This window comes from Ambystoma mexicanum, chromosome 1q, assembly GCF_040938575.1.
Source record: "Ambystoma mexicanum isolate Mex_15411 chromosome 1q, UKY_AmexF1_1, whole genome shotgun sequence".
NCBI classification, from domain to species: Eukaryota; Metazoa; Chordata; class Amphibia; order Caudata; family Ambystomatidae; genus Ambystoma; species Ambystoma mexicanum.
The window spans coordinates 804,785,438-804,810,531 of record NC_090922.1 but is presented as its reverse complement, the minus strand read 5'-3'; the positions used below and the strand labels follow the sequence as shown (position 1 = coordinate 804,810,531).

The 25,094-nt window shown below is 45.4% G+C and overlaps 1 protein-coding gene across 1 annotated transcript in view; it reads left to right on the top strand.

Annotated features, from left to right (window-relative positions):
- The window catches only part of LAMC1 (laminin subunit gamma 1), a 922,342-nt gene that overhangs the window by 190,777 nt on the left and 706,471 nt on the right, over positions 1-25,094 (top strand). The window contains exon 2 of the mRNA XM_069641408.1: positions 21,650-21,954. Within this exon, the coding sequence (XP_069497509.1) occupies positions 21,650-21,954 (305 nt within the window). The remainder of the gene's footprint in view (positions 1-21,649; positions 21,955-25,094) is intronic.

The following is a 25,094-nucleotide window of genomic DNA, read 5'->3' as shown; positions in this document are numbered from 1 at the left end:
TCGGTTTGTTGGAGCCTCTGGCCCGGCTCTTTGGTTGCCGCTTGACGTATCTAGCCAGGTTCTTGTTTGTTTTTTTTTTATTACATTTGTTACACGCCCAGACCCTCGGGTATCACAGCGAGATTGCAGTAGTACAGTTAAGGATTACAAACAATATTGACATAGTTACACAGTGGGATTGAGTTACATCTTTTGGCAGTCAGTCAAGCAAAATGGCTATCGGAGTCTAAATACAATTATATACAAGCGGAGACAAATTATAATTACATACTCTAAGGGTTATTGCCCTTCATGTTGTTGGATTTTCATTTATTTATTTTTTTGAAGCCTGCAAAGGATCCCTCTTCTTTGATGCTATTAGGAAGGGCATGCCAATGTTTTGGGGGCTAAGTATTTGAAGCTAGTGCAGTACTTTTTTGCAGTACTTTGTTGAGGTATTTGGGAGCTGAGCCCTGTTGGCATTTGTAGGATATGCATAGGGTTTTGAAGATATCCTATCTGCAACTGGTAGCCAGTGGTGATCTCTTCTAATCTTGGAAATATGGTCAGATTTCCTTATGCCGAGGGCTGCTCTGAGGGCTTTATTCTGTAGGAGTTGTAGTTTTTTTAGATTGGTTTTAGAGGTGCCTAATAGTAAAACATTACAGTAGTCCAGTCGTGACAGTATTGGGGCTTTGGCCAGTGTGACGCAATTTGCTGGGGTCAGAAATTGTCTACTTAAAGCGATTAGTTTTGCTGTGTAGGATGTGGTTGATGAAAGGTTACTAATGTGTTTATTCATGAATAAATTAGCTAAAGTTTTTACTTGGTTCAATACCGGTATCATGGTACCATCGATGTTGATTGAGTCGTAGTCAGAGTGGAGTGCGCTGATTTTAGGCTGCAAGCCCACTATGAGAATTTCAGTCTTCTCATCGTTGAGGCAAAGACTATTTAGGGCCATCCAGTTTTGGATGATCGCATGCATTCTGTTGATGAGTAAGGTATCTTGGGTGTAGTTTCCTGAGAGAGGGATGAAGATCTGGGTGTCGTCCGCAAAGTTGGTGTAGATGACACCCATATCATCTAGCGCTGCGTAGAGGAGCTTGGTGTAGGCATTGTATAGTGTAGGAGAGACGAGAGCCTTGGGGAACTCCTATGGGAACAGGGATGGGGTCAGCAGCTTCCTTGCCTATAGAGACTCTAGAGGTCCTGTCAGCTAGAAGGGATTTGATCCACAAGGTGGCATCCCTAGAAAGGTGGTCTTTAGTGAGCGTGTTGCAGAGTTTGTCATGGTCCACGAGGTCGAACGCTGCCGAGAGATCTAACAAGAGGAGGATACATAATTTGCCTGAATCTCTTATGGTATCCATTTGGATTTTGAGATATAATAGGGCTGTTTCGGTGCTATGGTTTGGCCTGAAACCAGATTGTCTTGAGCCAAGAAGTTGGTATTTTTCTAGATGAGATTGGACTTGGTTGTAGGCTATTTTATCAATGATATTAAGTAGAAAGGGAACTGTCGTTATTGAACGTTAATTAGTTGGTACAGTTGGGTCTAGAGTATTAGTCCCTTTTTTTTAATTTTTTTTAAGCAGAGGGGTGACCCATGCTGCTTTAATGCTGGCTGGGGCCAAGTTGGCGTTGAAGGAGGCATTCACGAAATTTGTAACGATAGGTGTGAGAGTGTGGGTGCAGGATTTAACAATTTGAGCTGGGACTGTCTCCTTTGCAGTTGGATGCTTTAAGTCAAAGACAACGTCTTGGGAGACTGGAGTGAAGGCAAAAGGCGGGATGGTGGTTCTAGCGGTATTGAGAGGATGTTTGTCATTGGGGGATTTGCTTGCTACTACATCCTTTTTGTGGTAATTTTAGATTGTAGCAGATTGATTTTGGTAGCTAGAGTTTTGAATGGTGGTACACCAAAATTTGCTCCGTTTGATAGGGTTGGTGTTTGGGATGGGTTTTTCCAATTCTCTCAAGATGGAGACTAGTTTTTTTGAGTCGTATGCATCGGTGCTGATCCGTGTATTATAGGCATTCGCTTTGGTTGAGATTGTGGCTGATTTGTAGCTTTTATTTGCTAATAGGCAATTTAAGTTCCTGGTGTGGGTTTTTTTTCCTAAAGGCATGTTCTAGTGCGCGTTTCCTTCTAAGGGTAACCAGGTCCTCATTAAACCGAAAGCATGACCGTTTGTCGTACATTTTGTTTTAGTGATTAATGGTGCTACTGCATTGATTGTGGAGGTGGGACAGTTTTTGTAAATGTCTGCTAGGAGACCAGGGTTATCACTGGTAATGGTCATAGTGTCTAGAGCTTTATTAAGCAGCGGATTGATGGTGTCGGGCGTGAGTTTACGAAGGTTTCTAACTTCATCGGTGAATGAGTTTTTGTTCCATGTGGGCTGGGGGGGTTCAGCAGTGGTAATGGTGAACTGGAAGATAAAATGGTCCGTCCAGCTAAGTGGTGGGATAGTGAATAGTCGAGTTATGAGTAAGGGTCCAATCTAGGATTCTACCCTTGATGTTTGTAGGGGCATTGACGAGTTGTTTGAAATTCATGTCCTTGAGAGCTACGTGGAGGGTTTCAGCTTTAGTATCATTACTATCGTTGAAGCCTAGATTTCTCCAGCATTGGATCTTTCATGGATTCACATGCTTAGAATATTCCCCGTCGTCAGGCTGGGAATCCTCAGTAAGTTATATAGACCTTTTCCATAGGAAAACTTCCGACACTTTTGTGTCCTATCTACGTCGTTTTGGGCAGCGTATGGCAGCGCCACTAGGACGTAGAGGTATAAATAGCCCCGCCCCCGTGGCTCCCTCAGATTTCAACCGTCTTCCAAAGTAGTGGGATTACCTCGAGTATCTACTATTTTATTAGGTTGTACATTCTTCTGCTGCTTCGACTGTTTCTTTAAGAAGAATGTCTGGAAAGGCGTTATTTCGTCCGTGTGCTACATGCGGTCTTAAGAAGGTGTATGAAGGAGACGGGCATATGGACTGTATCTTCTGTCTTCACCCTCTTCATACGGCGGACACGTGTGAGCTCTGTCAGGGCTTCTCACAAAAGACCCTAAAAGACTGCAACAGACGCCTGGTTACTTGGCTCAATGACAGAGCGGGTGCGTACCCGGCATCGGGGGTAGGCTCTACAGCATCGAGATCTAAGTCTCCTGTTCCCCCTCGTTGCTCAGTGTCGGCGGAGCCTCCGGCGAAGAAATCGCGCTCATCTGAAAAACGCCCTGCGAGGTCCTCCTCTTCGCATAAGGCTCTGTCGTCTTCCTCCTCATCTAAAAAGGAGAGAAGACTCATCGAAATCCTCCTCAGGAGACCGTCCTAAGTCTACCTCGAGTCGAGAGTCCTCGTCCCACAAGTAGAGGTCAAAAACTGCGGGAACGCCTCAAGGCCCTGCGCCACAGACTTCATCGACGACGATCCGGTCGTCGACGCCTGCTTTGTCTTCGGCAACGGCTCTTCCTACGGCTATTTCATCAGGTCAAACAGCACCTATGGAAAAGATGTCATCGTCAACGGTGGCCCCGTCGGTGGGATGGCAACCGGAGGTTTTTGATCCGATCCCGCCTGAGGCCTTGCTGCAACCAGAAGCGGCTTTCTCCTGCTCATAGGCGGAGGATGACCGTGAGCCGGTCGTACATCCAACCGATCTGGGATTACAACCAACTGGTTCGGGGGTCGCTCTTGAGTGGAAGTGCCATTCCAGTTACCCCTTCCTTACTGAATCCCCAGACTGTTCTGTCCCTGGAGGTGTTGAACACATTACAGAAGCTGTTGGAGCGGTTGGATACTCGGTTACCTCAGCTTGTCCCTACAGTTTTACAGGCTTCGCCAGTCGTCGACGAGCCGGGCCCGGCTCTTCGCCCTCCATCCAGAATTCCTACTGCTTACCCGGTTGAGGAAGTTTGTTCTCGTCCACAGGAAGGAGAACTGTCAGTCGGAACGTGAAGGGTCGGGTTCAGACATCTCGTTATCCCCCTCAAGGGACCCTACATGGGACTCTGAAGCGGAGATGGAAACTCCAAAGAGTCCGGCGTAGCCATCACCACCTGATGACGCGGGTGCTTTCCATGCCATGAATGTGTAAGGCATGTGAGGAGTTTGACCTAGTCCCAGAAGAAGAGAAAAAAGATTTTCTGTTCGATCATATGGGCAAGAGAAGAAAGGCGATATTTGCTATCTCCATTTTAGACCATGTCTGGCAGGAGGGACTAAAAACCATGCGTCACCCTTTTTCAGAACCGGCAGTAAAAGGTCTATTGGAAAAGAAATTCAAGGCTCCGGAATCGACTCCCAAGTGCCTGACGTCTCAACCTTTGCCGGAATCAGTGGTATCTGCTGCGGCGGCCAGAAAGGCAAGGTCGCAACACAAATGCACGACCCCGCCAGACAACGAAGCCAGGAGACGAGATGCTTTTGGGAAGAAAGTGCTATCGGTTGGAGCTACTACAGTTAAAGCAGCCAACTCCCTGGCTATTATGGCCCGGTATGATGGGGAGATGTGGCATCGGCTGGCTCCTATCTTGGACCATCTCCCGGAGGAACACAGGAAATCTGCCATGCTGCTCGTACGTGAGGGAGAAGAGGCTTCCAATCATTCCATTAACATTGCTGTCGACCTGGCGGAATCAGGCTTTAAGCAAATCAACAATGGCGTAGTGTTACGAAGGCAAGCCTGGCTTAAGTGCCCGACGTTCAGACCAGAGGTACAATATAAGGTAATGGATATGCCGTGTGAAGGAGAACATCTTTTCGGGGAGAAAGTGGATGAAGCCTTGAAGGGCATGAAAGAAGATTCTGACACGGCTTGTTCCCTTGGAGCCCTCCAGAGTGGTAGGAATTTTCGTTCCTTTCGTCCCTTCAGAGGAGCATCAGGCAACTCCCGGTTTGGATCATCTAGAGACCGAGGTTTCAGCAGACCCTCCTACTCTTCCCAAGGCTACAGACGTGCAGCCCAAGCTACTCGTAAAGGCAGAGATTACCAAACCTCCAGACGACAAGGCGCCTACTCCTCGTAAAAGGATACAGGCCAAAAGCCAGCAATGACAAGTTACAGAACGTCCTGGGGGCCTGAGTGTCTCGTCACGTCGACGAGTGGGCGCGCATGACAGACCAATGGGTTTTGGACACGATACATCTGGGTCATTCTCTACAGTTCAAGGGCAAGCCACCACGTATTCCACCGGTGGTCTCGACGCAGCCCCACCTTCAAATACTAATGCAAGAGGTGGCGCTTATGCTGCAGAAAGGGGCTATAGAACTGGTCCCGGTGGCAGAAAGAGGACAGGGAGTGTATTCCCGTTACTTTGTCATCAGGAAACCCAATGGAAAATGGCGTCCCATTCTAGATCTACGAGCTCTCAACAAACCGCTCAAGAATCTAAAATTCAAGATGCTCACACTCCAAGAAGTGATCCGTTCGATACAACTGGTCGATTGTTTGTCGTCGCTGGACCTTCACGACGCATACTTCCATATCCCGATGCGTCGACGACACAAACGATTTCTACGGTTAGTCATCGGACGAACCCACTACCAGTTCAAGGTCCTCCCGTTCGGACTGAAATCGTCTCCCAGGATGTTCACGAAATGTCTGGCTCCAGTAGCAGCCTGGTTAAGGAAAGAAGGTCATCATGTGTACCCTTATCTGGACGATTGGTTGGTGAGGGGATTGTCTCCGGAAAGGGCACAGGAAAGTCTGAATGCCACCATGGGCCTCCTACAACATTTGGGCTTTGGGATAAACTTTGAAAAGTCCTCCTTATCGCCATCAAGGACCTTGGTCTTTCTGGGGGGCGGTGTTCCAGACGCAGTCAGGACTGGTAAAGCCATCCGTCGAAAGGGTTCTGAAACTGCAGCAAAAAGCATCAGATTGGAAAGTCAACACCAGAGTGTCAGTGCAAAGGTACATGTCCCTACTGGGGACCATGTCGTCCTGCATACCCTTAATCAACAATTGTCTCTTCATGAGACCGATTCAGGAATTCTTGGCGGATCGATGGGCACAGTCAAGGGCGTTGGTCGGACAAATTGACCATCAACAGCAAACTCGTCCAGGCGCTTCAATGGTGGAGAATTTCCATAAATCTGACAAAGGGAATGCCCTTGCTGGAACCGGTGTTCCAGATGACGGTGGTGACGGATGCTTCCCTAACTGGATGCAGAGCTCATCTGGATTCCCTACAGGTTCAGGGTCGTTGGTCATCGGAGGAGTCCGGCCTTCATATCAATGTGCTGGAATTAAGGGTGGTGCGTTGGGCCCTGAAATCCTTTCTTCCACGGATAAAGGGATCAGTTGTACGGATTATGACAGACAACACAACAACAATGTTTTATCTAAGGAAACAGGGAGGAACTCGCTCCAGAACTGTCGACCGGAGCCCAGGAGATCTGGCATTGGGCCCTTCAGCAGAAGATATATCTATTGGCGTTCCACTTGCCAGGAGTCAAAAACGTGCAAGCAGACTCTCTCAGCAGGGAGATGAATCGACTACATGAATGGGAACTGAACGACCAACAACTGCACCGTGTCTTCGAGAAATGGGTCGTCCGGCCCTCGATCTCTTTGCGACGAGAGACAAGAAATGCCCACAATACGCGAGCAGGTGGCCACAGCAAGACTCACTAGGGGAAGCGTTCTCCTTCCCGTGGACGGACAAGTTTCTGTATGCCTTTCCCCCGTTTCCGCTCATACGTCGGACGCTGCAATGGATCCACAGATATCCATGTCGGGTGATCCTGGTGGCCCCGTACTGGGCCAGACAAGTGTGGTTCTCCGATCTACTCCATCTGTCAGCGGCAGAACAAATGAGGTTCCAGAAAATACCGAACCTTCTGTCTCAGGAGAAAGGGGTTGTTTGGCATCACGACCCCGACAGCCTCAGTCTGACAGCCTGGCTCCTGATTTCTCCAAGTTTGGTACGTTAGAGATTCCAGCGGACTGTCGTCGCATTTTGCAAGCGGCGAGGGCGCCCTCCACTAACGCTTCATATTCATACAAATGGAAGAGATTCTGCATATGGTGCGCAGGTCAACCAGGTTTGGTCCCGCTTAATATCACACCGGAACAGCTTCTACCATACTTGCTACTCCTAGCTCAAAGGCTTGTCTGTTTCATCCATAAAAGTGCATCTGGCTGCCATTTCGAGATTTACTCGGAAGAGACATTCAACTCCGTTATTTAGTGACCGGCTGATTAAACATTTCCTTAAAGGATTGTTCCGAACCTTTCCTCCCACGAAAAAGTTTCCTCCAAGCTGGAGTCTTAACCTGGTTCTGGCAGCGCTGATGAAGCCCCCTTTTGAGCCAATGTCATCGTCATTGAAATTTTTGTCGTGGAAATTGGCTTTTCTGGTGGCTATTACTTCGGCTCGACGACTGTGATCGATCCACCATACTTGAGTTTTTTCAATAATAGTCATCTTGGCTACTAATCCTCATTTCATTCCTAAAGTGCCTACCATGTTCCATAAGCACTCTTCTATAGTGCTGCCGACGTTTTTTCCTACACCTTCCTCGGTTGCGGAGAAGACTCTCCATACATTGGACGTGAAAAGAGCTTTAAAATTTTACCTCATCGCACTCAAAGCTTCAGAGACACGAGACAACTATTTGTGGCTTATAGCCCTTCGGCTAAAGGTAAACCGATCTCAAAACAAGGACTAGCCCGATGGGTGTCGTCTGCTATTTCCTTTTGTCACTCAAAAGCCGGAAAACCGCTGGAGAAGCGTCCAAGGGCCCATTCGACGAGATCCACTTCTTCGTCGATGGCATTGTGGTCCAGAATTCCGCTGGGAGATATGTCAGGCGGCTTCCTGGTCGGTACCACACACGTTTACCCGGCATTATTGCCATGAACAGCAACATGCTGAGGATACACAGATGGGTCGTGCAGTCCTACGGCACCTGTTTCAATAAGGTAAGCCCCAATTAAGGGGTCACATCCTTCGGCTAATGTACTTTTTAGTGTGGTGTTTTCACTGTTAACATACTATAATGTGATGTTTTACCATGATAAATATGCATTATGGTTATTGTGATATTGGTTTGCATACACACCTCCAATGTTGGTGGATACTGCTATACAATCTATTCTAAGCATGTGAATCCATGAAAGATCCAATGCTGGAGAAGGGAATAGTTTCTTACATGTAACTCCATTTCTCCAGCATTATCTTTCATGGATTCACATGCGCCCACCAGCCTCCCCTACGCATGCAAACCAGAGATCCCCCCCCCCATACTACTTTGGGGGTCGAAATCTGAGGGAGCCGCGGGGGCGGGGCTATTTATACCTCTACGTCCTAGTGGCGCTGCTGTACGCGGCCCAAAACGACGTAGATGGGACACAAGTGCCGGATGTTTTCCCATGGAAAAGGTCTATATAACTTACCCAGGATTCCCAGCCTGACGGGGAATATTCTAAGCATGTGAATCCATGAAAGATGCCAATGCTGGAGAAATGGAGTTACAGGTAAACTATTCCCTAATGTCTCCCAGGATGACACATTTGGTGTTAGGTTTGATGAGTGGGGCGAGTACAAGGGGATGTCTAATTCAGGCTGGCTGTTTGGGTTAGGCGCTCTGTAGATAACTAAAGTTAATGGTGGTTTTGTCATTGATAGCTAGTTTGGTCTGAAGGATTTCATAGCCACCAAGACTGCCGATAGGGCAAGCTCTCAAGTGGAGGTTTGTCCTAGCAATGATGGTGACACCGCCTCCCTGAGAATGAGTCCTATCTACTCTGAGTATAGTGTATTCAGGAGGGATGGCAACCGAGAGAAGAGGGCGTGAGGCTTGGTGCAGCCAGGATTTGGTGACGACTAGAAAATCTAATTGCGAATCTAGTATGAAGTCATGAATTTCAGTGGCGTGGACTCCTAGGGAGCGGGCATTAATGAGTGCACCTTTAAGGTTAGAGATAGAATTTTGCTTAGTGGTAGTTAATGTGTTGGAATGCTTGTGATGGGACTTGATGCAGGTTTGTTTGGGAGTGCTGTAGAGAGGACGTGGATAGCAATCACTCTGAGTTTTGGAAGGTTTATGAGCAGTAGTTAGTTGAAATTCGATGATCTTTCCATTGAGTGTGGGACCTAAGACGTTGACATCTGGTCACCCCCAGAATCTGAATGGAAGGGTGGTTGCTAATCTTGGGTTGGATTTGAGGATGCTTTGTAGTGTGTGGTGTGAGCCGAGGAGTGATTGAATATGTGGTGTCAGGAGGGCTAGTGGTTCTAGTATGGGTGGTAGTTGTTGGAAATGGGGGTGTGGTAGGAAGGAATGGAGTGGGGCATGTGATGCAGAAGTGACGGGGACAGGCCGGTTTAGATGTGCCATTCTTGAATAACTAGGTTTCTGCGGGAAAGAGCATGCCTGTCCCTCCTTCGCTTAGGTCATAGATCCATGGCAAAACACTCAATAGAAATCCAACGTTGAGAAGGCAGCAGTGTAGTTTCTTAGGTTTTCCTTTTGGGTTATTTGTGTTGTTGGTTCAGTATGTTGTCGGTTGGGGTCCATTGCAGGTGGTTTTTTTCCTGGTTGAACCTGTTGCGCTGTGTGGTTCTTTGGTGATCAGTCTCTTCGAGTAGAGTGATGAGGTTTATGGTGAGGTTGGTTGGTTTCGGTTCGTTCCGGTTGGTGAATTGTACCAGTCCGTTCTAGTCTTTGGTGATGTAGGGCGTTAAGAGGGTAATGGATTCCAGTTTGTTCCTGATTCCGGTTGGGATTTTGTCCACGCTGTAGACCGGGTTGGGATGGTTTATTAATTGTCCTCGCATTTGGTGTCCTGGTGGGCTCTGTATTAGTAATGCTTATTGCCTGTTGCTTTTTTGTTGCTGGTCCGTCTTTGCTTACCATACGGTCGTATGTGGAGAGGTAGCGATCAATGTAGGCTCTTTGCTCTGTTTGTATGCCTCCTCGGGCTGTCTGGGCTGTTTTTTTTTTTTACTAATTTTTTGGGGTTATGGGATCATGCTGGTCGGCATCTTCCAGAGCAGTTTGAGTTTTCTTATTTCTGTTGTCCGTTCTGGCTTAGTCTTTCCTGTTGTGAGGCATGGTTTTAAGGTTGTGGGTTGTATTCCTTGGGGTTGGTGTCCTCTTTGAATAAGTGGGTTTCCTGGTCCTTGGGGTTTAGTCTTTGCCATTAGTAGTTTGTAGTTGGTGAGGTTGTGGGTTGTTGAAACATTGGTTAAGGAACTTTTTTGGTTGATTTTGTTTATTGCTATTTCCTTTCAGGCTCCTTTGTGGTTTTTGTTATTTATTTTAGGGGTCCTTCGGTTTTGATTGTGGAACCAGGGGTAGTAAACCCTTGCTGTTCATTCGGTCGTTTAGTGGTGTCTTCCTGGCTCTGATGTGCAACCCTGCAATGGGTGGTAGTGTCTATGTTGGAGACACAGCGATTGCTTAGAGGGCACCTGTACCTTTGCTACAAGGGACTGCTGGCACCTGAACTTCAGCTACCAGGGATTGTGTGGTGGCCAACTGTCGATGCAGTAACACCTAGACTCTGGATACCTGGACAGAGGGGCCTAAAGATGGGCACAACAGTCAATGCAGTATCGACTAGACTTGGGACTCATGGATAGAGGGAGAAGGGGCTGAAGAGGCGGTACAACAGTCCATGCAATAACCTTTTGATTTGGGACACCTGGATAGAGGGCCACACCAGTAAATGCAGCAACCGTAGACCTGTGGCACATACCACTTTAAAATTCTTGAACTGCATGGGGTGTTTTAATTCACTCAAACTGGGAATGTTACTGCATCGTATAATATCAAAACCCATCTTCAGTATAGCCGCATGATGAGCCATTATCAAGGGAACAATCATACTTGATCCACAGTGAAAGCGACTGGCATTAACATTAGGTCTGTCTAGCAACTCTACATATGCCAAGTCTTTTGAGTCAAGCACACCTAACAAGGGAATTGTGTGTTGTATAAGGGCTAGTGCAAACGGCAGCTATCCTTGGAGAAGAATAGCTCTGTGATAACAAGTGATTTATTAGTGCTTTCATCCTTGTGTCCAACACTGTGGGCATAGGTACATGGTTCCAGGTGTTTTCTTTCATGGGTGCACTCACTTGCAGTTTGGGGCATTATCCAGCTCCATTCATAGCACCATCTTTATCATTTGGGGTCTCCAATGATCTAATTGGTTTGGTGTCTTCACTTAACATAGAACATGCGTTCAGATCTTCGTAGACACTTAAATCCTCCAAGGGAACCTGCTATTGAACCTGATGTTCTTGTTCCGCTGGACTAGGTTTATTTAGCTAGTTTCTTTGATATTTTATTACTTTTTATTTGTTGGGTTTAGTTGTCGGTTTTTGTTTAAGGAAGAATTGTTTCTCTGTTCCTCTAAAGGTCGAGTTCCCATCCGCTTCTTTGATTTCTTCTGTTTCTTGCCTTTTTTTGATTTTATTTTTTTAGGGGCTGGCTCATCCACTTCTACTTTTATCAGACTTTTTGATTGATCCCATGTTTAAATGACAGACGTGTGATATGATATGATAGTTTATTTGTATAGCGCCTATACACAAGTGTTTTAAAGCGCTTCAAGGCAGGGGAGGGAGCAAGAGTAAAATACAATAACATTCTTGCAATGCCTAGGGACATTAAGAATGGATAAATTAACTATCATACTAGGCCTGACGACATTTCTGATAGTGCAAGCGTATTGACAATAAATGAGGGAAAGAAGGGGGGGGGGAGGCGAGGGACAAACCACCATCGTACTAGGCCTGGCAACATTTCTGATAGTGCAAGAGCGCTGACCATAAATAAGAGGAAGGGGGGGGGGTGAGGCTCTTTCTGTGGTGAAGTTAATATGGCCCATTACAGATGGTGTATCGTCATCCAAGTTATTGTCAGGTGTTAATGTGATAAAAGAAGCATTTGCCACAGTTGTGTCATTGTTCATATTGGTCATGGATTTTAGATGTGCTGCTATCCAGTCTAGACTTTTGATGTTTTTTTTGGTTTTGGTCTGTCAACATCTCATTAACAGAATGCAGCAAACTATCCACCCTGGGGTCTGTGATACATTGGGGTGATGTCAACTCAGACTCGGTTAAAAGTGTGGAACTTAGTAACTCCCTACTGGGGCTGGATGGGCTGGCAAACTTCCAGATCAGGTGGAAGGGACAAAACTGTCCCTTGACGTCTGGGCCTTTGCTGCTGTCAGATCAGATGGTGCACTGTCTCCGTTGTCGCACTCTATAGCATATTCACAGCAACAGTCTCGCTGGAGGCTATAATAAAGGTTAAGGAGGGAGTTATCGATTTTGGGATTTCGTCGCTTAAATCTTGCTCACAGCCAATCTGCCTCTGCTGCTTTGGGCTCTGACAGCGCGGCACCCACGGTTGTGAATGCCCCTTCCGGGTCCAAGAATATAATTCTTGGAAGTGTGGGTAATTGTCGGCAACTGGGGAAGGGTGTCTTGGAGGAGACTTGAGTATCTGAGATCCTTCAATGGCTGGGTGATCCAAATGTTCCCGTTACCAATTCTGTAATATTGGTTGCACAGTTTGCTCCAGTAGGACAAATAGTCTAATGACTTAGCCGTTCGACAGGAGGAGGGGTTAGACCATATACAGAATAACTAAACACCTGGAGTTTGTTCTACTGACCCCTGTGGCTGGCCAGAAAATTACTGACTTCTTTCCCTGGTCTGGCTCCAGCATGAAAGTTGGATTTCTTAAACCCTGTTGTGTGCAAGCAATGGTGAATTGCTTAAATATCAATGATAAAAGTATGATGGAGCTGGCGCAGAACCTTTCACTACCAGTGGATGTTGATCAGCTGGGATGCAGAGAAGGTTTTGTTAAGCTCATGGTAGCACCGGTGTCTGCTATTCAAGTGGACTCGCCTATCCATGTGGACTCCTGCCCATGAAATCTTACATCGTCAAGATGAAAAAACTGAAATGGAAATCTCCTAGAAAGTTTTTCTCGCAATAGGACTGTGGGCCTTCAGCTTTGTATGTAACCAATCTATGCCCTAAAAAAAGCATTAGTTGAGTAACGAAAACCTGTCCTAAACGCTGACTTGAAAACCTCAGATCCGTGCCGAGTTTGGTGCATCACAGTATGTGGACTACAGAAATGTTTTAGAACGTATTGTAGCGATATTATTTAATACTACATTGTATTCTTGCTAAATTTTCGTGCACCACTGTTGTATTTTTCTAGTTATCGGTCATCTGGTACCAGATCCTGTTATTAAATAAAAGTTCAGATACTACAATTAACGCAATCAATTATTTTCACGTGGCTCCTAACCGGTTCTGAGTAAGTGCATTTATTACTAGAGTTTGTACTTCAATCACCTGCAACCTCGTAAAATAGTTGCAGGTGGAGGTGCTATTGTTGGCTCTTTGTATTCCTCTTCAACTGTTTTGTCACTTAGTGAAAAATCGACGCTTATTGAAGTATCTTCGTGGCACAGCTCTTGTTATGCACGTCTGCGCTGTGAAGCACCTTATGCCTTAAAGGGAGCTTTGATCTTCATACTACGTCTCTGGGACTGTCGTGGTGGGAGGGGAGGTGGAGTTCCATAAACGCCTTCCTTCTGTTCTCCCATCCTAAATGCCTCGCATGTCTGAGTGAGTCAATGTTTTATGAAGCGCACGTTGCAAACTGAATTGCCTCTTGGTGCTGGCCTCCTCAGACTTGTGGACCAATGAACCAGGATAACTACTGAAGAGATGGGGTTTTAGAAGTGCCCTAAAACTTGGCATCAGGCTTGGAAGGAAGCTGTAAAGGGCATGTGCCATTGCTTCCAACTCTCAGGCTTCAATGTGTCAGTCCCCTTGAGAGACAGTTGAACCTGTGTTAAGAGCCTGATGATCCAAGGTGGGTGAAGGTATAGGGAATCCTTTTGTTACAGAGACTTTCCATCTTGAGGGATTTCTTTCAGGCACAAGATTTTTAAGAGTAGGCTATCTTTAATCCGTGCATTGAGTCTAAAGCATTCAAAATGTGGTGTCTTAATGAAACGAAAGTCCCTTGTAGATTGTGGATTTCACTAGCTGACAGAAAGACGAGTGAGTTTTTATCCGTCGGAAATAAGGTGCCTCTACCATGGTGGGTCATAGTGTTGAGGAATTTGTTTATTTGGATGGAAAAAGTACACCTTTTTTAAGGTGTGTTTTTTGTTTTTTGTTTTTTATTCTGCTGATTGATCAGAACACAAATGCATGTGCAAGTAGTACATTACAAGGCAGTAACATGATGCCCAGACAGAGTAAGAGCAGTAAAGAATTAAACAAGGACACACTAGTAATTCTGCACATACACAAAGTGCAACTTTTCTTACTTGCTAAGAGTGAATTACTAGCCAATGACTAGTGATAGGTACACATTTTGAGGCGTTTTCTAGATACATTAAGTAACCCAGATTAACCAGATGAGGGACAGCCCACAAACTGTAAGGGTCCAAGCAGCGCGAAGAATGGGACCTACACTGCATTCTCACATCTAGAAGAGTCTGTTGGTAGACGGGCATCATTTGCTCACCGTAATACAAAGGAACTGAAGTGTCTTTAATGTTCGATAAATAGAGACCAAAACTGTGCTAATATCTCAAGGGCGCTAATGCACTGGCACAGGACTGTAATTGATTTGTCTTTTCACACTCGTTGCACAAGCTACGTGCTGTTTAGAGATGGAGACCCATTCTTATATCTCGTATATCGTATTCTTCCAGGACAGGTGAGTGCACATCTTGGCTAGAACCAATGCGATGGATAACAAAGCATATAGATTGTCAATTTTCCGGAGTATAGCAGACTGAAAACAAAAACATGTGAAAAGGAGAAGCGTGCCTTTGCGTTCTTATACCTCGGTGGAGATGGGGGATGAGCATCCCTCCAATTTGAAGGATTTCATCCTAGACAGGCTGATATATGCCGTATTAAGAAGCTTACGCTGCAATTGTTTTGAGTTAAGGTAGATGGCACCGGATGCATTGATCCATCCCCATGGCACATCAGTGAACTGCCAGATTCCTCTCCCACTCCATCCAAATGCAGGTGTTCAATGTTCAGAGGCATCTTGCGCTATCCGTTATATAGTGTAGAACATTCGCCTGCAGCCTGTGGCGTTTGATATACTTAATGAGATGAGTATTGAGAGGCTTAAGTGAAGCATTCCAATGTCAATCCCAACCAAAGTGGAGAACTTTGCATGAGAGCCTGGAACCCTCTGGGAACATATTTGGAAGGGGTTGGATACAGTGATTGGAGTAACTTCCTGATAGTGTCAAAAGTAGATGGAGTTCTTTAATGCAGACTGATTACAGGGACACATGGAGTAGTAACGTGCAGTCACCTGTATAGCTAGTCCAAGCCAGCAAAGTTCATATAACTGGGTCATAGCTGAAGTCCTCCTTCAGTTTGCCAACGGGAGGGCAGGTGGAAGTGAGGGGGCAGGACAGTCGCGCTCGATGGATGTATGTAGGAAAGAATAAGGAGAGCCCCAGGAACTGAAAACAGAGCCTGCACATCCAGAAAATACAGCGATCCAATTACTGCCACTCTCCTTGTCCAGCCTCGCCAACCCATTCAACCAGAATGAGACCCATTCTGGATAGCCCCGCTGGTCCAGGGCACATAACAATGCCAATGTATTCTTAAAGATTGTATGCTACAGAAGGTATTGCTCATGGGTCACAATGGAATATTTTGAGGATAGTATGGAACTCTGGAATGTACAATTTTAGCTACAGATCTATTACCAGGATCTGAAAGAGGTAAGCATGCCCACTGTTCAATCGTTAGGCCGATTTAGGGTAGTTAGCATTGTGGTTAAGTTAAAGGAGTGCTGCCTTGCTCGAAATTCCTTGCAGCCATGTGTTGTGGGCTCCTCTATAAACCCTGATCTATCTGGGCATAGTTGGAATCTGTCCGAGTGCAGATCAGACTTGGACCATTTTCCATTTTTGGGGGTTATGCTATATAACATTTTAGTGTGACTCTCAAACCTTTCGGTATATCCTGTTAGTTTTCTTGGCTTTTTGGCCTTATTTGTGTGGTCAGAGGGACTTCAATTTCAAGTGTCCCTTCCACTGCAACCCTTTTGATGTGCTTTTCTCTGGTAGCCCTACACCGCCTAGAACAGGAAAATGTTGGCCTAGGGGGATGATATCCGACACTATTGTAGAATAAGCCGATGCAATTTAGTTTTGTCTTCAGTAGAGGTGCATTTGGTTTTACTGCACGTGTAGCCCAGTGTACCAGTATGGTAGTCATTGGTTAACAAATTCCTACCCTCATCCCTTGTCTCTGGCCATCCGCTTTCTGTGGGGATCATGAGGCAGGCCTAAAATGGCTAATGTGCAAACCTGGGCTGGCCTAGCAGTGCACCCTGTAGAATGGTGTTAGACTAGCCTAAGCTGGTTCCCTGCCACAGACGAGCCCCAGTGGACATACAGTGTGGGTGGACCTGTATGGTGGTTTTTAGGGCCTGCCTGATTGGTTGCAAAGCCTTTGTCTGCCTAGTGGATATACAGCACACCATTCCTTACTCACTGTCAATTATCACTAGCTAATGGAAAGTGCACATTTTGAGCCCTGATCTAGGGCGACTTTGCATTCCTTAGATGAGTGGATTCTTACCGGACTTGCTGGAGAATCGGGTTTGACCATATTGGATCTTTTGCCTTGGCACCATTTTCTTTTGTCCTCTGGATACCCTTCCTGGGATGCTCCTCATCTGGATGGGGGTCCTTTGCTTGTGGGATTGTTTCTGGGCTGTCCTCTTGTTTGGGCCCAGTCTTCTCTTCCTTGACCTATAGCCTTTGAGGTAGGGTGTCTCAGCAGTCCTGGAGAGTGGTGGATCATCTCTTCTCCACCTGTGCTCCTTCCTGGGCTGTTCTGGGTCACTCCCATCATTCTCTGGTGTGGCACTAATTCCTGATGGCTGGCTCATTGTTGCAACTTCTGCCTGGTTGTGCGTTGTCTTAGGGAGGTGGATTTTTCAATTAGGTTGTCGTGATTCCATGTGTTAAAATCGCAGCAAAAATGGCTGTTTACACACAAAATCGCTGCAAAAAGACCCTGGTTTTGCCGCCACCATCCATGAAAAGGATGCGGGGAACACCCCTGCAAACCCCAGACCATTATACCATTTAAGGGGAGCAGGGGACACCCCCGCAACCCACGCTCCCCTTAAATGGTATAATGGTATAATGGGCTACACCTTTACCAGGTCAAACCACAGCATTTTTGCCAGTTTTTTGTAACCGTGACATTTTTTGCCGTGATTTTATTACTGCATACCGTTGTCGTTGGGCTGCAGTGCATGCCGCTTGCTACATATGGCAGAAACGTACTCACTAGGTTGTTTTGCCCTTCCTGAGTCAAGTCCTTATCTGCGCATCCCCCGCCCCTCGAATACTTTCCATTGGGGGGTCCTGATATATTCGTCAGATTTCTTGTCCGGAGCTCCTTGGGTTCCTGGGGTGGTGGGGCCTTTGCGGCCCTCCTCCACTGCAGTTTATTGTTATTGGCGTCCACTGACCTGAATCCTGCTCTGCTTCCTTCTAAACTCAAACCTGGTCTTGGGACCCTAAGGGGCTCTCTGGTGTCCTCTGGGGTTGTTTGCCCTTTTGAGTGCACCTCTGGGGTAGAGCAGGTACTTGCTTGCTGTTATCCTTTAACCATGTCTCCACATATGAACTCTGCCCTGTTAGTTCAGATTTGGAAACATTATAAACTCCAAATAATTTAAATCGGGTAAGCTAGGCACTTCCTCGATTGAGCATGGACCCATGTCTTTTTCAACCAAGTCTACAATGATGTGGCTTCGGATAATTTTAATTTTTTTGGTGGGTTTTAATATAATCATTGCAGGTCACTTCTGCCATTGACTAGCAATGTGTTTCAACATGTTTGGTATGGTTACACTGTTTGTAGTAGTGGACTTAAGCCTAAATATGTCTGTATACTAGATCTTATCTTGGCCTGGTTTGTAATTGTTTAACGACTTCTCTCCCTCATCACACTAATGTATGGATCATCCTGTAGGCAATTATCTGTAATGCTGAGTGTGTGGCGAATCGATGACAAATCAATGTGACATTTGTGGGGTCCGATGCTGACTTGTATTTTAGTGTCTGGGTCCCCTTTTTCTCCCTGCCCCTTAGCCTTTCTAAATAATTAGTTTATCAACAGGTATAGGTCCTGTGTTTAGTTTAGCAGTGGAAAGTCTGTCTAGGGCCTTTAATGTTTTATACAGCCATGTTCTACTGTGAAGCCTAACTCAAAGTACTTATTTGGACTGATAGTTACTGTATGTGAAATCTTAAATAGTGTATATTTTTCATTATTACTTTGAAGGGGGGTCTGGAGAAGACCAAGGCAGCCCATTCACAAGTTTAGTTTTCTGTGGATAGGAAGCAAGGGGGTAGGGGAGAGAATGTCGTCGGATGGGGGGATTATAGTAAACCTAAAAATGTTTTCAAAGCGAAGATTAATGTTATAATGATGCGATATTACACAAGCCTGCTGGCCACACCTCTCGGTAACGGCCCGCCGCCCGATAAATGGAAGTGATTTACAAGTGACAACATTCTCAAGTTAATAATCTAATTGGAGGCTGTCTGAGCGTTTTGAAAGTTTGTTTTCAAAGCTTAGTAAAATGCCTGAAGTTTTATATTTGTAAGAATGTTTGTTTGCGTTTCGGTTAAAATTGCAGCTCGGAAAGAATGTTGGGTTGTGAATGACGTGTTTAACTCAAATTGACAAGGGACAGGTGTCGAGGTTTTGGTTATTTTTCGTTATATATTAAACAGCGAGGTTTATGTTGTACAGATTAAATGACTTTGTGGGTAATTTGAAGCGGTGGGGACGATCTGTTCAAATTTGGGACTGCGTTGTACAAACTCGAACGCTTACTGGTTCTTCAGTTTAAGAAAGACGCAGTCTGGCAAAAGTGACTAGGATGTTTTGAAGCTAACTATGTTACATTGTTTAGTTGTCGGGGACTGCAAAAGTAAAAATTATTTTCTTGATGGGGAAATCGGCAAATGAAAGGATCGCCCGCTATCGTGTAACGCATATAGCACGAGAGACGAATGAAATACTTGCTGGGAGGATTTCAGAGCCAGCGAGTCGGAATTAGAAACTCATCATGGAAGAATGTCTGCCTGGCGTCAATGGGTCTTTTGACTGGCATCATTTTGAGGTTTCGGATTGTGAATGGATGGTATGTTACCAGTATTTGTCTCCAGCATCTCTAAACGCGTGTGTGCTCGCGCCTGCAAGCAGAGGATGTTTGCTGAAAGGCAAGAATGCTTATTGTTGGACAGTTTGTCCTTGGCAAATACAAATAGAAAGACCCTCGACTACCTCTTTCCCGCCACTCTACCACTGGTAAATACCGCCTCTTCTGCTTGGAAGCATGTACCTTCAGTTTTACCCACGTGGCTCAAAATCCCAAGTGAAACCATCTTGCCTCACGCTTTCCCGTGCGAGTACTTTGCAAGTTACCAACCTCTCATCTCCTTTCCCCGGGATTGGGTGGGCCCCAGTAAACTACTCACTGGCCAAACAGCTCTATACCCTGTTATTCCGAGGTTAAAGGAGTACTTTATTTCTCTACTTCAACTACATAGCCTTTAGCTTGCCAAAACACAGAAGTAGCTAGAAGTGCTAAGGGCGAGTATATTCGTCCTATTTGAATAGAAATGCATAATAGCATCGCAGTTGTTTAACTTCATGACTTTGTGCGTGTTCTTGTGCAGTTCTCGAGCACCACCTTGAGTTGTCACTTTATGCTTTTTCTTTTTCTGATGTCGGAGGTTTGGTATATGCCTCTTAAGTTTAGGTCTAAGAAGGACGTCTTGCTTTTCGGTCATAGCCCTTGCAGCTGTATGTCGAGGGGACTTGGTGACAATGTGCTGTGATGCATAAATAGCGCACCATAGTGAAAGCTGTGTAGTTTTGCCCATTTTTCTCGAGGCTAGTGTGGCTTTGTAAGCTGAGTTATTGAATGTTGATTCTGAGAGCTTTTAGTTACATGCTGCATGCTAGTTTGTTTTTCCTTTTGCCGAACATTACAGCGTGGCTAATAAATATACAACTGTAACCTATGAGTCTAAATTCGACATGTAATATTTAAACCGCATTTATTTGGATTTTGTTCAGCTCGGTGTGTACAATGTATTTAAATGGGCACCTCCACCAGATTCTACTGCTTTGACAGGGATTCCCTGGAAGAGTCCTGTCGGCCAGGCAGTGCTTCACACCCTCTTTTCTTGAGATGAATGTGCTCCAGGGGCAAGTCTTATTGCTTCTGTGGAGGCTTGCCACATCCTGTGGTTGTGAATATGTACTGCTGTGTAATCCTCTTTATGAGCATGTGAATCCATGAAGGATCCAATGCTGGCGAAGGAACAAGTTACTTGTAACTCCTGTTCGCCACCATTGGTATCTTTCATGGATTCACATGCGACCCTCCCTCTTACCCCTCTGTGGCTCTTCTTAGTTCCTACTGCCACAATTCTGTGGTTTCCAAATCTGAAGTTGGCCACCAGGGGTGGAGCTAAGGAGGACTAATGTCATTGGCTGGGGCAGTATGACCCAAAATGACAGCAATTGGCTATATAAGTGACTAGCAGTGTTAAGCCTTAAAGCTAAACTGCTTTAGTATTAGAGGATTCCCAACCCGACTACAGGGAATATTCGTAAGCATGTGAATCCATGAAAGATACCAATGCTGGAGAACAGGAGTTGTAAGTAACTTGTTTCTGTTTTTACTTTCTTGCAATAGATCTGGGCAAATATTCGTTTTTAACATTGAATTTATACTAAGCACTTTAAATGACCTAGTTTGAAGTTATATAAATACATTCCAAGTCCAGTTAAACAGAACACTAAGCAGTTGCAGCTCGGGGACCTAGTTTAGCATTGCTTTCTCTAGAGATACTTGAAGGACTTCTGTTAAGCTGTTGCACTTAAAACATGTAAATCTGTGTATTTTTCCATACACCCATGGCCTAACCTGTATAAGGAACAGGTTGTTCTTGGGTGAACATGTTAAAGCGCTTGGCTTCTGTTTTTGATCTGTTGGCTGTTGTCATTGTTGGAACAGTTAGAATCCTGGCTCTGTCCCTGAGTTTCTGCTCCAGGTTCTTTAGAACAGTGGCATTCTCCCATTTCTCTGTGTGCCCAAGAGCGTGAGTGTTTATTTTGCATTGAAGGTCCCAGTTCTTGACTGGAGAAAGGAAAACTGTGAGACTCATGAAGCATAAAAAAAAGAATCTCCATATCGCAAAGATGTTGAGAAGTGCAGGTATAAGTAACCCCATTCTTTATCTGAACTCGTGTTACCAGGAAAGTGTGTTGAAGTAATCTATTGAAAGTAGCTAAAAGAAAGGTGTGGTTAGATTGTTTTTAAGTGTTTCTTCTACCTTTAAAGTAGCAATGTATATCTGCCTGTATCCCTAGATAGAAACATCATCAATGATAGCCTTAGATCCTCCTCCTTTTTTTCTTCTTTCATTTTCTTCTATATCCAGGAATGCTTCATAGGAGACAGATTTTTCTTGACATTGCTCTCATGTACTGTTTTGCTTTTCTCTTTAAGATCTTCCATGGAAGCACATGGCAAAACAAAATCTAATAAAGTGATTTGATTGTTCTCTGTGCAGGTAAATCTTTTGACATCACATATGTGCGTCTGAAGTTTCATACTAGCCGCCCTGAAAGCTTTGCTATCTACAAGCGGACACGAGAGGATGGACCATGGGTGCCTTACCAGTACTACAGTGGCTCCTGCGAGAATACCTACAAAAAGCTGAACAGGGGTTTCATACGCACAAGTGAGGATGAACAGCAAGCCCTATGCACAGATGAGTTCAGTGACATCTCCCCACTCACCGGGGGTAATGTGGCATTCTCCACCCTTGAAGGACGGCCAAGTGCATACAATTTCGACAACAGTCATGTTCTACAGGTAACTGCTTGAGAATGTATCCCCTCAAACTGTGGGAGGGACATGGTGTCTTAACAGTGATATTGTGCAAATATCAGTTCAGTATGTTGGAAAAACATTGTTTTGCTTGTTGAATCTTTATCATATTGCCTCTGCGGTTCATGACTTGTCTAGCCAGCACGTTCTCTGGAAATCAACCAGCCCTTTGCAGTAGGGTTTTGTGTGCCATTTCTTAACACGTTGCTTCCGCCTATAAAGGAAAAGCAAGAGAAGGCCAGGGATTCAAATGCTAAAAATGATGGCTCTTGGAGGGTGCCTTGAGAAGGTTGTGGAGCCATGCCATTGTTTGGGCCAACCTTGAATAACCTTTTAACCACGTTATGGGTCCTGCTCCCAGAAGCCTTGCCCCTGCATTTGGCACACCTTGTTCAGCTGGTGATTTGATGTGCCAAGGTCAGAGGTCAATAGCCAGTGGGGTTTGATAATGTGGAAGGTAAAAGCCCCAGTTGTAATTCATGAAAGCTCAACTGTGTTTAATTTACAAAACTGCCTTCCGGTGGACAGAGGTCAAAGTAGGCAGGAACTAAAGGGTACGAAGTTCCCTTACTTTTTGGGGCAACCGTCATCATTCCCTTACTTTATGCGGCCCACCACAATACCGTTCCAGGACAGCAACTTTTTATAATACTTTAATTTCATACCTATTGGGGAATCGAACCTGTGCCCTGCTGATATCAAGTTAGTGCACCATTGCACTGCGCCATCTCGCATGTGCTGGAAGAACATTATTATTTCAATAGACTGCTTGGGATACAAAAACCCATTCCCAAGCCGCTAAAACACTGTAGTTGATAGTAATCTGCACATGTATGGCTGTAGGCTCAGACTTGTTTGCAGGCAATGGGAGGGGTGTGCCTGTGGCTGGCCATGTTCTTTAAGGGGTGCAAATGGTGGGTGGTGAAGAGGAGGCTGTATGAAGGTGCATGCTGAGTGGGACAATGACACACTAATGGTGATAATTTAAATCCATTTTCTTTCATTTTGTTTTCTTCAGTCTTGCTAGAACTGTTGTAAAACACAATGTTGCAGGGTGGAGTGGAGGAAAGGAAGGACCCATGTATGGGGTTTGAATGGAGAGGGTGACTGTGAGAATGGGGGGGGGGTGAGTGGGCGGCGGTGAGAATGGGGGGCGGGGCCGAGGGAACATCACACTTTTTTTTTGTTTAACACTTCTACCACTGCCAGTGCAGTGGTGCGTTACATGCCCCACTGATTCTGAAATCTTAAATTTGCGGTTGTCCAGTGGTGAAGCCCGAGAACACTTTCAAATCGAGGGATGTGTGACTGGCCTCTAAAAGCATCTGCTCCTACATCCATATAATGGGCTAATCCCGTTACCAGTGGAGTAACTTTGCTGAAAATGTTGGGGGTAGGTGGATTCATGACATCTAAATGAAAGGGGGCCATCCCCATTACCACCCCAAAATCATTTTCTTCTCTGCATCGGAAGAAAGACCTCGAAGAACCTTTATACTTAAAAGTTCTCTCATTTTGCTGCTGGTTTAAACTTGGTTATTCTTCATTCCGGTTTGATTGCACGTGATCCTCGTTTCAGCACCCCATTCAGCCATTTGTTTTCAAGGTTAGTAGGCTAATAAGTCTAGGCTTCAAATCAATTATCACACATTTTCCGTGGTTACTCTATCCCAACAATTGATCTACTATCTGAAATGAAGGCAAGGATGATTTTGCTGGTCAATGTATATGGACCCCACTGAAAGGAGTTATTTAGCAATTTATTTAACTCTGGATCCTGAAGCCATAGTACCCTGATTCAGATTCTCATGTTTAGTGCAGTTTTATAGTTCACAAGACAACCCTGCAGAGGCTGAACTATAGTGGCCCAGGTATTGATGGTTTAGTGTCTGCTTCATTTGTGCAATTGGAGCACTGCAATGTTCCCTTTGCCCAATTATCTTTCCAGTGCTCCAGTTGATGGTAGGCAAGTCTCGTCTTTTAAAAAATGTTTTAATAACTTTCTTTATCAGCATTTCGCTTAACAGTTAGCAACAATCAACATACCCCACCCTACCCGGTACACTCATACAGATGCCAAGCTGTTCCATGAAAAGACGATCAACGGGTAAATTACAAGTGTAATATAGCAAACGTCAATATGGGGCCATATGTAATATGGGCGACAAGTCCAAGGATTCGCAGACAACACTCCCAGAGAATTTGAGTCTTGATATAGCATCGGTATAGTTCCCGGTGTTCCTATGTCGATTGACCACATTCCCTGAGCATTAGCGAGTGTTACGCTCACCTGATATCCACGGGGACGCCACCCAACCCTGGTTGGATGATTTGCACACTCGAACCCTCTCCCGGTCCCTTGGTAAGGCCTCTGGTTAAAGATGGGTCTGCAATATAGGAGAGCTGGATTCAATACCAGATTGTCTTTGTTTTCCCACCTCCCTTGGCCTCAACTCCTTCCTCCCCCTCGGGCCCTATCCTCACCTTAATATTGTAAAAGGTGGATTCTCAGTCCTGCTCCTCGTGGCAGGGACGCGTAGGTGTGGGAGGCGAGCAGCGACCAAGTTACTTCACTGGTGCAAGGCCCCCTGTGGGAATCCAGGCCTGCTGCGACTCCGTAGGTTTGCTGCTTTACAGTCTTTATATGCAGTTCTTATGTTCCTCTTAGTTCGAATAATAATGTCTTGCTTCTTTCCTTTTAGGTATGGAAAGGTATTTTGGTGTTGTCATGCAGTTTGAAGATGAGCATGGGCCGGTAGGCGAAAGTGCGGTGTGCGCAATGCTGTCTGGTGAGTAATGCACGATGCGTGGCGCTGTTTCGTCTTTTATATTGCTGACCTGTGTCTTTTCTCTCCTTGCAGGTTGCGATGTTCCTTGCCGAGCGCCGTAATGTTCCAGCGATGCTACTGACCAGGAGATGACTACCCAGGTAAGAATTGCGTGGCTTTCTTCATTCGGGAGGAAATATGAGTAAATGCTTACTAATGCTGTCTGTCTTTCTCCTCTTTCCAGGTTATGGTATTCCAGGATGCATGCGGTGCCGGATGATGGAGTTTGTACCTTCAGGTGAGTTGAACTGAAGTCTGCAATGGATTGAAGACAGGATACTGTTCTACTTAAGTTTC